The sequence below is a fragment of the Haemaphysalis longicornis genome, unplaced genomic scaffold (genome assembly GCF_048455015.1).
Source record: "Haemaphysalis longicornis isolate Haplotype H1 unplaced genomic scaffold, Haemaphysalis longicornis Haplotype H1 scaffold_4, whole genome shotgun sequence".
Lineage (NCBI taxonomy): Eukaryota > Metazoa > Arthropoda > Arachnida > Ixodida > Ixodidae > Haemaphysalis > Haemaphysalis longicornis.
The window spans coordinates 165,325,917-165,338,281 of NW_027526361.1; the positions used below are offsets into that span (position 1 = coordinate 165,325,917).

The 12,365-nt window shown below is 49.2% G+C and overlaps 1 protein-coding gene across 1 annotated transcript in view; it reads left to right on the forward strand.

Moving 5' to 3' along the window:
* The window catches only part of Trsn (translin), a 56,558-nt gene that overhangs the window by 26,292 nt on the left and 17,901 nt on the right, over positions 1-12,365 (forward strand). Inside the window, exon 5 of the mRNA XM_077707861.1 lies at positions 11,257-11,336. Within this exon, the coding sequence (XP_077563987.1) occupies positions 11,257-11,336 (80 nt within the window). The remainder of the gene's footprint in view (positions 1-11,256; positions 11,337-12,365) is intronic.

Here is a 12,365-nt window from a genome sequence, read left to right on the forward strand (position 1 = left end):
GGGAGACAGGACACGTGCTGACAAGTACCAACTAGCCCACCTGACAGTCTTTCGACGTGATAAGAGGTCGGCGGAATTAATTAACAGGCGTAAAAACTGCCGGCATAAGGAATGAAACATCGTGCAGCATATATTTTAGCTGGTAGAGATATATGCTGCCGGCAGTCAATTCAGCAGACTCCTGCTGCCGGCCATGTATCCACACAGGGCAGTGCACTCGCTTTCAGTAAAACATTTCATTGGCCGGCATAATTAAGTAGAACAGAAAATGCCGCTTTCTGTCATGAATCACAACAGTCGCGGAATGCGGCTGCCGGCATTTTCTGCTTCAGTAATTTTGCCGCACTCTGCCAGTTGTGACGGCAGCGCCAGCGTTGTGCCGACATATATCACGTGAGAACAAAATGCCGGCAGCCGGCAAAATATCCACTTCCATCTCGAAAAGCTCGTATCAGAACAGCAAAGTGAGATGTTAAAGCTTATGACTCAGTACTTTGTAGGCGTGCAATCTTCATGGCAGATCGCCTTTGTCCACGCTGCATGTCGCGTAGGATTACTTGGAAACCGGTAGACACGTACGCTTGCTCCGCCATCATAATTAGACTTGCAATTCGGCGTGCCACAACAACCAGGCATCTCAGGAGCTATTCCACAGAGGCAAGAAGCACTTGTCAACAAGGAGCGCTATTCCATTCGGAAATTCTTGTCAATAACACAAGCAACGTTTTCACCGGTTTTTGCAGCGCTCACCGACAAGTTTGCAAAGGTTAATGTTGCCAACAAACCTGCCGATATTCGGCTGCTTCGGCTTTTCATATGTTTTTCATACACATTTTGATACATTACGTCTCCAGTTTTACAGATTCAGCGCGTATTATTCCTGTGAAATAAGACGATACATCTAATAATTTTTGTTGTGGCTGAAAAAGACATAAAAACACAGCATTATCAATTTTGAGCTTTAATATTTGCCAGCCGGAGCCAACATAAAAGCCAGCATGAGCCAAGTCAAAGTTCGCAAGCAGTACGTGAAAGGTGGGCGTCTCTCTCAACTCTGCTCGGCAGCTCTCCCTCATCCGAGCTGTCCCGGAGCCCGCCATCTCACTGTGGTGACGTAGGGCCTCAGGGGAGGAGGTCGTTATTCTAGGTGGCGTTGGCAAACCCCTAGTGTGTTATCGTAGGAGGAACGAGACAGAGGAGGTGAGCGGAAAGAGAAGGGAGGCATTTACTTGGCATTTACCAGTCGACTGTCGTCTTTGTCGACATTTGCAACGAAAGGAGCAGATACGCGGCCATCTATTTTTTAGTGGTTCCGAATTGAAGCAGGGGACGTGTCCATTCGAGCACTCCGGTTTCTGATGCGACCCAGCAAAATATCCAACGGGTTGGATGCACGTGGAAGTGGCTGACGCAGAAATCCCGCTGCCCTGCCCGAACTTGACTTGTCATGGTCCTCGGTTATGCTTATCTTAAAGGGGCCCTAAATAGGCTCTGAAGGTTGCCATTTCAATCGTGCAATCGCTAGTGTACCCCTTCATGACTATGTATACCAAATATTACACCTCTGTGTAAAGCAGGGGCCGCACAAACACGCAACAAAGATCCTTTCTTTCTTTCCTTGCTCACCTACTGCTTCCTTGCTGCTGCACTGCCGCGCTCTGGCGCAGCCTCTACGACACACGAAGCACTGAACCGACCTTGCGGCGTCGCTATTGGTGGGCCCCTTTTTAAGGCTGTAGCCAATCAGTAATCCTGGCTCTGGGGGAAATGCGGGTGCACTGATGCTCCTGCACTGGCGGCACGGCATATCTTAGTAGAGACGAATGTGTATCGTCACCATCCATCACACGAGCCTAGCTGAGTTCGTAGATATAGCGCGGCGTTTGCAAGGTACGAATAGCGTTGTAAAACAAGGAGGGTCTGTGTAGGCGGAAACAACCGCTACATGCGCGACCGTGTCAAGCACCACCTGCCTGCGCAGTCGACAAGCAGCCCACTGTGCGGTGTATGGACAATACTGCATGCTGCAGCAGGTAAAACTTGTCACCACCCACCAGAGCGGGGCTATTGCTGAAAATCAGTTTTTAAATGCATGAAATGGGGGGATAGTGCAGGGAAAGGTTGCGCTGGGGATCTTTGTCGGCGTGGCCTCGCAAAGCGGTGTTGGTAAGCCTTTTCTCCGACCTCGGAGGGGCCAGTTCACCGCGACAGCGGCGCGTCCTGAAACACTAGCACGAGCTAGTCGCCAATAGAAATCTTCAATTCTTGTTGTGAGTGAGCATGTTGTGTTTGGGAACCCCCTACCTGGCCTTGTTCAAGCGCTCGTTTCCGCTATTATAAAACTGACGTGCCGATGCGGGCATGGCTGGTGCGAGGAGCAGTTCAATACGGGCCGACCACCGACCGGCTCCTCTGAGCGTTAGCAGCTGTACAAGGCGGAGATTGGCCGTCGTCTGCTAAAAAAAAAAAGCATGACGTACCGCTGACCGGAGCCAATGGCTGCGTGCATCACGAACCAGCCCTCTTTCTCTAGGTGGTCTTGTGCCTGGTTGGTGACATCACGGCTTCTACAGTGCTTTGGAGGCGTGGCGAGAGGGTAAATGCACCAGGCCTTATTGTGGACCCTTTTTTAATGAATGATAGCTCGGCTAATACTGAACACATTTAAACCATTTTTAAGGCAGGACATTCCTTGAATAGTACTGCAACAATGCGCACGTAAAATCACAACCGTTGGAGATGTGTTTAGGGCCCCTTTAACAGAAGTCGGAAGGGTGTCATGCGGTATGGAATAGTACAGGCCTCCTACATCCACGGTGAGGGCACAGCGCTCATCCAGATTCTTGCCCTGTAAAAACTTTACGAGTGCGACGGAATTTTTAACATGGAAGGAATGTTGCACCATCAGTGTCTTAAGCTGGCTCTGAAGGTATCGCGATACCACACGCTGCCTTGTGCCCCTTTCCGTAGCAGTGGCCCAAAAGGGGATATCGAGCTTGGCCATTTCCGTGGGAAAAAAATCTGCAAATGAGCCAACGACGACTCCTTAACAGATGCGCGCACTTCCTCGAGATTTTACTCTTCTAGCAGGCGCAGGGCTTGTTCTTTTATACGTACTCCTCTCTTTGACCTAGACGAGCTTAAAATTTTTTTTCCGTTGCTGCCCCAGCTTTTTCAAAAAGCAGCTCTCTAGGTGAAACCCCCTTCTCTGTAGGAAAGTAACCGCTGGAAGCACACCAGCCTGCAACAAAACCAACTGGGTTTCGCTTAGGCAGCAAAACGTCAACACACTCGTCAGAACAACGCACCCGTACATGCTCAGGTGATGACTGCCTTGGACAGGACCAGCTGCTGGGGGGGGGGGCTCACCCAGTGCTCGAAGGCATACTTCGGGCCTCCTCCAAGCGCCTTGGCGTGCTCCCCTGGGATGGGCACCTAGAACTAGCAGGGGTGCCTCCGTTGGCTTCCGTCACAGGTGGCTCGGAAGTTGTTTCGGCGAACCTCCGCCAGGTGCAAACGTCGTTTGCACGGAGCTACTTTGAACGACGGTACCTAGTGTGCTGTGTGCTTGCGAACCTTAGGATTTCACCAGTGTGATTTTAAGAGCATAGACTAGTTATTTGGACAAATTTGGACAAAGAAAAAATTTGAGTGCAGTTGTCCTTTAAAGGGGATGTAATAGGGCTTATACCTGTGACACACGGCAATGCTAATCTCCTTTAAACTAAACCCCTTTCGCCGCATCAAAAGACATTTTGTGGAAAGGAGTGGCGCTCCTGACACACAGCAACCCCCGATCTCCTTTATGTAGTTGCTGTAACTGACACACCAATAAAGTGGCGCTAGCAGTTCTGTGGAAAAAGCATGCACGATAACAAAAATAAAGTGCGGCTAATAGACCTTTTTTAATATTTTAGATAGGAACTGTGTGTTTTATTTGTTTAGAAAGAATAAATGGGCAATTTCACATATTTGTATTAAACAGCAACGATGGAGTGCTTTTTTTAGTAGGGTTGCCACCTGCCCGGTTCAGGACCGGCCCGACTGGTTTTTTAAACAGTGGGCCGGTTGCCGGTCCATATCTAAAACCGGCCGTCATTGGCCGGTTTTTTGGCCCTTCTGCCGTGATTATGTCCGTTTTGGTGTTTCATAAGCGTCAATTCAATAACTAAGACGATGAATATGTGTCTACAAGCTGCGCAAAGACATGCGAGCAGAGAAAATACGCGGGCGAGCGCGCTGCCTGAGATGGAGGGGGACCTAAGGGAGGAACAAAACAATGAAATGCTACCGCCGCGGTCAGCAATTGCGGTTACTTTTCAGTGAAATCACTTTCAGTACAAACGTTATGTTGACTTCTCTCTAAGGAAACACTACAATAAATAGCACTGCATGTCAAAAACATGGCATCTTTTTTTCAACACAAATTTAACATTCTATATACCCCCCCCAGGGCTTTTTTTTTTTTTTTTCAGGGAAAGCTGCCAACCCTATTTTTTAGCCTATGTTTCGTGCCTAATCTGGCAACAGTGCGCAGATGTTTACAAAAATACATTACAATTGGACTTGTTTGGTGCAATTTATTTCATTGCAGTTATAACAATTTATGAAATTATTATGAAATCGCATTTGGTCTCACTAAGTTGTGGGAAGCTTATGACTTGCAAGCGCCTGCTTACGAGGCTGCGCTGCTAGCTGCTTCTTTTCGTGCGGGAAAGGAGATAGGCGAACACCCCTTACGGGAAACGCCCGCTGCGGTGAAGGAGATTCTCTTTTGTCATGTGTCACCGAGGCGAACGCTGTTTCGGTAGCAGTCCTTCTCTGCAAAGGCCTCTTAGGCGGCCGTGTGTCAAGGGTATTAGTGAGGTTAGGAGGACAGGTGAAGCCTTTACAGGGCTGCAAAATGGACACGTCCTATGTTGCCGTGGTGTAGTGGACAGAAGAGAACTGGGAGGGGGATTTCTAGTCAATAAAAGCATAGCTGGCAACATAGACGAATACTATAGCATTAACAAAAGGGTAGCAGGTCTTGTAGTTAGGCTCAACAAGAGGTACAAACTCGAGGTGGTACTGGGCTACGCGCCCACATCCAGCCACGACGACCAGCTACTTAGTTTAACGCTTCTATCTAGATGCAGAATCGGCAAGGGCTAAAGTAAAAACGGCACAGTATACCGTAGTTATGGGAGACTTACTTCAATGCTGAAGTAAGCAAGAATCAGGCTGGAGACAAGGCAGTTGGGAACTATGGTCTGGGCTGTAGAATAGCAGGGGGGACCTGCTAGTCGAGTTCAGCTAACGGAATAACCTACGCATAATGAATACCTTCTTCTGCAAACGGGAGAGCCGGAAGTGGACGTGGAGGAGCCCGAATGGGGAGCATAAAAATGGAATAGACTTCATATTATGCGATAACCCTGGCATCGTGAAGGATCTGGAAGTGCTCAGAAGGGTTAGGTGTAGTGATCACCGTATGGTAAGATCTCGAATTAGGCTGGATTTGAGGAGGGGCCGTAGCAAGCTAGTACGAAAGAAGCCGATAAATGAGCCAACAGTAAGGCGTAAAGTAGAAGAATTCAGGATCGCGCTGCAGAACTGATACTCGGCTCTTAACGAGGAAGCCGAGCTTACGACACAGGAAGCCAGCGACAACTTTACACGCATTATCACGGAGTGTGCAGTAGAAGTCGGGGGCACTATGGCTAGACAGCATACTGGTAAACTTTCACAGGAGACGAAAGATCTAATTAGGAAACGGCAAATCATGACAATATCCACCCCAGCTGACAGAATAGAACTAACGGAGCTTTCGAAGTTAATAAGACAGCTGACATATGGAAGCATAATATGTAGAGGATTGAGCATGCCATAAAGAATGGAGGCAGCCTGAAAGCAGTGAAGAGGCGTCTAGGCGTGGGGAAGAATCGTGTATGCACATAAAGACAAGCATGGCAATGTCAATGCAAATAGGGATAAAGTAGTTATAGTAGCCGAGGAGTTATAGAGAGATCTGTGCAATAGCCGTGACATCTAGGATAATACCCAACGAGAAAGTAGTTCAGAGGAGGTAGACATCCAACCAGTGATGACAAAAGAAGGAAGGAAGGCTGTGAAAGAAATGTGAGGGGGCAAAGCACCTGGGGAGGATTGGATAGCAGCAGACCTCTTGAAGGATGGCGGAGAAATTGTACTAGAAAAACTGGCAAACCTGTACACACAATGCCTAATGACGGTGAGTGTACTGGAATCTTGGAATTATGTGCACATCATCCTAATCCATCAGAAAATGACATGAAGGACGTGAACAATTAGAGGTCGATCAGCTTATCGTCTACAAGGTGCTCACCGAGGTAATCGCTAACGGAATTTCTGCTGCCTTAGATGCCTAATGAACGAGCAGGGTTTTGTAAAGGCTATTCAACAATCGGGTGGAACGGCTGTGCCATTTGCACCTTTAAGCGCCAAACTCGTTTACCCGTACCTTCCTGTGCCGGAGAGCCCCAATTGAGCCACGAGATACGACCGCCATGATGCACCATGCCTGAAACCATGGCTCAAACATTGTGTTTTTGGTTCTACTACGGTTGTGATGAGCAAGACACAGGCCAGAGCCTGTGTCTTGCTCTTTCTTTTGAGGAGGATGGCTTCATCTAAAAACCTCCTTTGTGGAAAGCAAACCTATCGGCCTGGTGCTGTCCACAGAAAATCATCAGCTAATACAATTGCACCGGAGCGACAGAGCATTTAACGGATACACTATATGCAGGGTTGAGCTGCTTAGGAAATGAATCGGAAAAGTCTGTTCGGTAGATACCCGGCAAGACACCCAAGCCTTGGATATTGCCGGTTTGGCCTGAATAACAAACGAAGCGAATAACAAAATATCTCAAGTTATCAGCAAAAAAATTGTACGAACAAAGCACACGCCAATGCAAGGACAACAGTGAGTAGTCAGCCTGAACAAGGGGCACCGCAGAGCAATTAAAGGGGCCCTGAAAGGCATTTTGAGCACACTAAATGAACTAGCGCAATCGCTAGATTGGGTCGCCAACGTCACCTGTGCCAAGTATTACTCTTTTACGCGCAGCGGCAAGCTCACACTTTTGTTGCAAAGTTTGTCGCTTTTTTCTCACCCTTTCCTTCGTGTTTTTGGACGCCGCCATCTTCACATGTCTACATCATCGATTCCCAGATGTTCGTCATGAGCTAGACATCCTGCTATTGGGCGGCTTTTTCACGCACTTCCGGCAAAGAGATGAGTCGTCTGCTCAGCGTCGGCTCGCCGGCTGATCTGCCAGCGGAGTGCCGGAGTGCTTTGACATTTTACGACAAACGAAACAAGAGTAAACAAACGCTTAACCGTTTGTATTGAATGCAACACGGCCATAACACGACGTGGATTTTATCTTACGTGAGTACGTACCATAAAGAAAGTCCCGTGGCACTTCTTTGGTGCAATCGCAGAGAACGCCCTGAGCCGAATGCCCGGGTTTGACGCGTACATTTTATTCAACTTCAAAACAATCCAGAGATGCGTTTCGAACGAACGCAACGTCACAACATGCGTTGCAAGTCTGAACCGCGATTGACAGACGATGAGTTGCCTCCTCCTGCCCGTCGTAAATTCGGCACTCACCTCACACCCGGTTTGCGGGGACGAGCAGCAAGTCACAACTCTGGCGCGCAAGCGAGAAGGCTTTTAGCCAGGCACACTGCACATACCGCATGCGAGGTTGAGTGGTACGTCGTTCGAGAAAGATAATCCAGACCATGGGAAGCACTATCCACCCGCAGAAGTACAATGTCGCATTTCATCGCGAAACGAACGCGTCCACAACACACAGGAGGCGATGCACACACACACACACAGCTTCGGTCGCTGCATTGGCTTAGCTGCAAGCTTCGTTCGGACAATCAGCGATGCTACGACGATACAGAGCTGCGTGAGGACGACGTGCTAACCACTTCACGTATTTAAAAACACAGGGGCAAAGAACTAGGTTCATCCGAAGCAAAAAATCTTTCCTCCATTATAGTGCCTGAAATATACTGGCTAGTGTGCCGAGGGCGGGCTCCAGGCGGGCGCCGGGAGTGATGTACGCGGCCGTCTGCCGCTTGGGGCGCTGCCGTGCGGGAGTGTGCGCGTTCATCCGACCCGAGCAGATCGCGCGGTTACCTCCGAGCTGCGTAGCAGACGGCAGCGCGCAGAACTTTCCATTCCCGCTTGCGACGAAAGCGAGCGAAAGCGACGGGAATTCTGTCGCGCAACCAAAATTTGTCCCGACCATTCGACAAAAACGATCGTCGCGCGACAAAGCGACGGAATTCCTGCCGCTCTCACTCGCTTTCGTCGCAAGTGCGAACGGGCCTTTATGCGCAATCTCTGCCCCACATAAAACAAGCTCTTGCTTGTCGCCTGAGCATACGGTTGATATCTGACTACGTTACACTGTGCTTGCCAGTGTATTTAAACGATGTCACTAGGTTTGAAACGTACGCGCTCGGCGTGCAGCTTTGTAAACGCAAGCGGTTTCACATACGCACGCTATTTTGCTGCTAATAGAGTTTTAGTACAGCGTTTGTGGCCTTTGCATACGCTAAACGCTAAATTTTTGCGTCCCGCTACGTGACACCGCGATGGGAGTTTTAGTAGAGCGTCTCATCAGTTTTGCGTAGCGACACACTAATGCATACGGCGCCATCTGTCAAATGTTTTCCGAAATGTCTCGCCGGCTGATCTGCTAGCGGAGTGCCGGAGTGTTTGGACATTTTACGACTATCCAAACAAGTGCAAACAAACGCTTTCCCGTCAGTGTTGAATGCAACACATGGGTGCAGCTTGTCAGAACACGGGTTCTCGCTGATCGAGTGCAGCGTTGGTTTGCTCTTCGCCTTCACGTTCATCGCCGCTGATAAAGCGATCCGATCCGGCGCGTTTTGTTCACGGGTTCTGTGTCGGTTGAAAATGTCTTTTTTCACATGCCGCCGGTAGTAGGAATTACAACCACCGCAAAATAACACCCGGCACCAGCGGGGCCACATCTGAGACCACGCTTTCTGGATAAACAGTGCGCGGTGCACCAAAGGGAACGAGCGCACGATTCTCCCCATGCGGCTGCGAGTTCGCCGCCGATACCAACTGCAGCCCTGCAGCTACGTACACCGCGAAAGGGCAAGGCCAGGCCGCACACATGCGGCCAGGTCATTCGTTCGCTTTTCCAGCCTGTGTCCATGGTGTCTACAGAGATGAAAAAGCCGAAAGAGCTGGCCCGTAGCAGACGGCAGTCTGTGGGAGCGCAATAGCGGAAGTACGTCACCGCTGAGGAGCGGAGCATCATGGGAGGGGAGGCCAACAGCGAAGAAACAGTTGAAAGGAGGAGGAAATACGGCGCGACGATAATTCGCGGTTTTTGATTTACGATTTCTCGGCTAATACTCATCGCTTTAACAAAATTCTTGCAGGAGGAGATTGCTAATACATTGCTTTATTTGGTTACATGTACATCCATGCATCGGCAGAAGTCATTTCAGGACCCCTTTAAGACATGTGTAGCACGCGAATTCCCAACTAGTGCAAATTCACCAAGTGTGTTGGCACGCTTGCAAGCAGCACTGATTCTTAAAGGAGCCATGAAGACAAAATACAAGTTGGGTTTATTAGAAAGACTGCTTAGTCCCGATAACAATGATACCAATATCTTCGAACAAATAACGGAGATATTAAAGAAAACGTTTGAAGCAGTCGCGACCCCCTAGCCAATTTCCCGCAACTTTTGTATGACGTCACGGAACCTTGTTTGTGCGATTGGTGGCCACCTAACTGACCTGTCGCGACGGCACATGACTGGGCGTCTGTAATGGTGCCTCTAGTTCCATTTGACCGCATCACTTGAATGCTAACGTGCAGTTAACGCACTGAAAATTATGTTTTATTGTTGGCCCGTATGACGTTATTCTTTCTCATAACACGTCACTGTGGCGCAAAATTTGAAAGTTTTTAAATACTTCTTGCTTTTTTTTCCGTTAAAAAAACATCTTTTGTGGCTGTAATGGAGCAGATCGAGATACTGAATCCTAGTTCTTTCAAATTACACGAAGTTGTATTTTCTCTTCATGGCTCCTTTAATCACTCAAAGTTCCTGAAATGTCTGCACTGACAAGGTGTTCATAGGGATGACAATGAACGAATACACACAGATATTTGAAAACAGTCACCAATGATTGATAAAAAAAGGAAGCTTTAAAATTCTTATGACTACTGTGACAATGCACATCACTGCATACAACCTGGCGATCTTGTGTGCCTGGCTGCACCATTAAGGCACAACATGGGAAAAATATCAGCCATTTTATTCTGCCAAGGTGGATGGTGAACAAAGCTGGCGAACAGGGGGCATGCAGAGTTTCGAACAAAGGCGCAAATTCATTGATTCTTCTGAGCTGACTAATTGTGAAAAGCAAATGACGCATCTGCATAACGATAGTGTCTTCTTAGAGCAAGGCTGTATGATTTTGGTGGGGAAAATTTCAATAATGGCAGACTCCAAGCGTGTTTGTGTAAGTATACCCTCCTGTGGATGCCCGTTCACTGACAGCAGATGAGAACTCTGTGACGTTTACAATTTCACTGGGGACTAATTGTGGCGAGTAAATGTCACTAGGAGTGATTTTAGAGTTGTCCTGGTGGCCAATTGCCGTGTAATTGTTCTTAAGAAAGCTTTGATGAAACTGGCTGCCGCAGTTTCCTGCTGAGCATTCATGGTAAAGTTGGCTTTGCCACCAGGTGTTTTTGCACGTTGACAGGAGCCCGAGTGATGCAGAGCTTTGCCTAAAAAGACCAACCAAAGGAACTTGCTGAGGGCCTTGCAAAGAAATGCAGCCGAGCAACGGTGCTTGGTGCAAGGGAGCAGGAAGGTGAGGCATGGGGACACGCGTGTTTCCTCCCTGGCCCGGTGGCGCGCCTGAAGTGTGGTTGCATTGTGAGCCAGAAGAACAGCAGCGCACGCTGCACAACGAGGGCACCCGCGAGGGGAAGCCTGTGGAGCAAGCACAGTCAGGCATGCTGGACGTGGTGGTGAAGTGCAGCTACGTTTCACCACCCCAGCCGGGAGGCTTGGGGGGCTGGCTCTGCTGTGGCCCTGGCGGTCTCTGGGCTGGAGCAGCGGGGCCCTTCGGAGTCGGGATTGGTGTGCCAAGCCAAGTGTGTTTCCCCGGTGCCTGTTGGGGGTGAAGCAGCGTGTGCCGTGCTTGGTGCAGTGGGCGTGGACCAGGAGCAGGGCTTCCACCTGGACCTGGACGACTACCTCAGCGGGCTGCTCATGCTGGCCGACGAACTGGTGAGGCCCCCTCCTCCCCTGCCTCGAATCGGACGTGCTGGGGCACTGCACGGATTCTTTTCTGCACAGGCGGTCACCATGACTGGCGCGTACCCAGCGGTCGGAAATATGAACGTCTGCTATTAACGGCCACAAGCGTTGATGAGCAGCATCTGCTCTTCCCAAGGGATCGGTAAAAGTGTGACCAATGCAGGTTCCCGATCCATCAAGCTAGTGGGCGAGTTGATTAATCACTTATAACATTGGAACAATGTGGACAGTAATTCGGGGCCGAGTAATTCGTGTCTAAGATGTTAATGTCTCCCATTGCAGCGGTATTTTTCTTCTCGAATGGGGTGGAATTTTTCAGTTTGCCACAGAAATTGGACAATGAGGAGCTAGGGAAATACTACCAAATATTGTGTTCTTGCCTTCACTGACCAGGTTAGATTTGTCAAGTTCAGTCCGTACCGAAGGTCGTGCCTCGGTTTGTGCCTGATTTCGGGAAACGGGAACTTGGCCGAACCACCACAACTGGGGGTCACACTGTGGCAATATTCTGCGCAGTGCAATGGAGCACAACAAAGATTCTTCTCAGAGTCATTAGGCCAACTTTTAGCAATGCAAATTATAAAAAATGAGGGACCAGCCAAGGTGAAAAGGAGGAACACCCGTGTGTCAAGACTTCAGCACATGTCCAAGATCCAGAGCCCTCCACTACGGCTCATTGAACCCGACGATCAATTAGTCTAGGCACTTTGCTGTGAGACGTCGTGGCACGTGATGGTTAATTTGTTAGCACAGGCTGCAAGGTCCACGTCGAACCATGAAGACCTTGCTGCGAGTTGCCTTCCATGCTTTGATTGTGCAGTCCACAGAGGAACTGTCAGTTGTTTTCTTGTCCAGTGAGAGTGCCTTTGCGAACAGTGTTTTGTTGTACGGGCTGAGTGCTCAACCCCTGCGTGTATAAATATGCAGGGGCTGAGTCGATGTCTGCTTTCTTTGCACAGGGCAAAACCTGCTTCATGTCTGAGGGTGAAGGTACGCTAT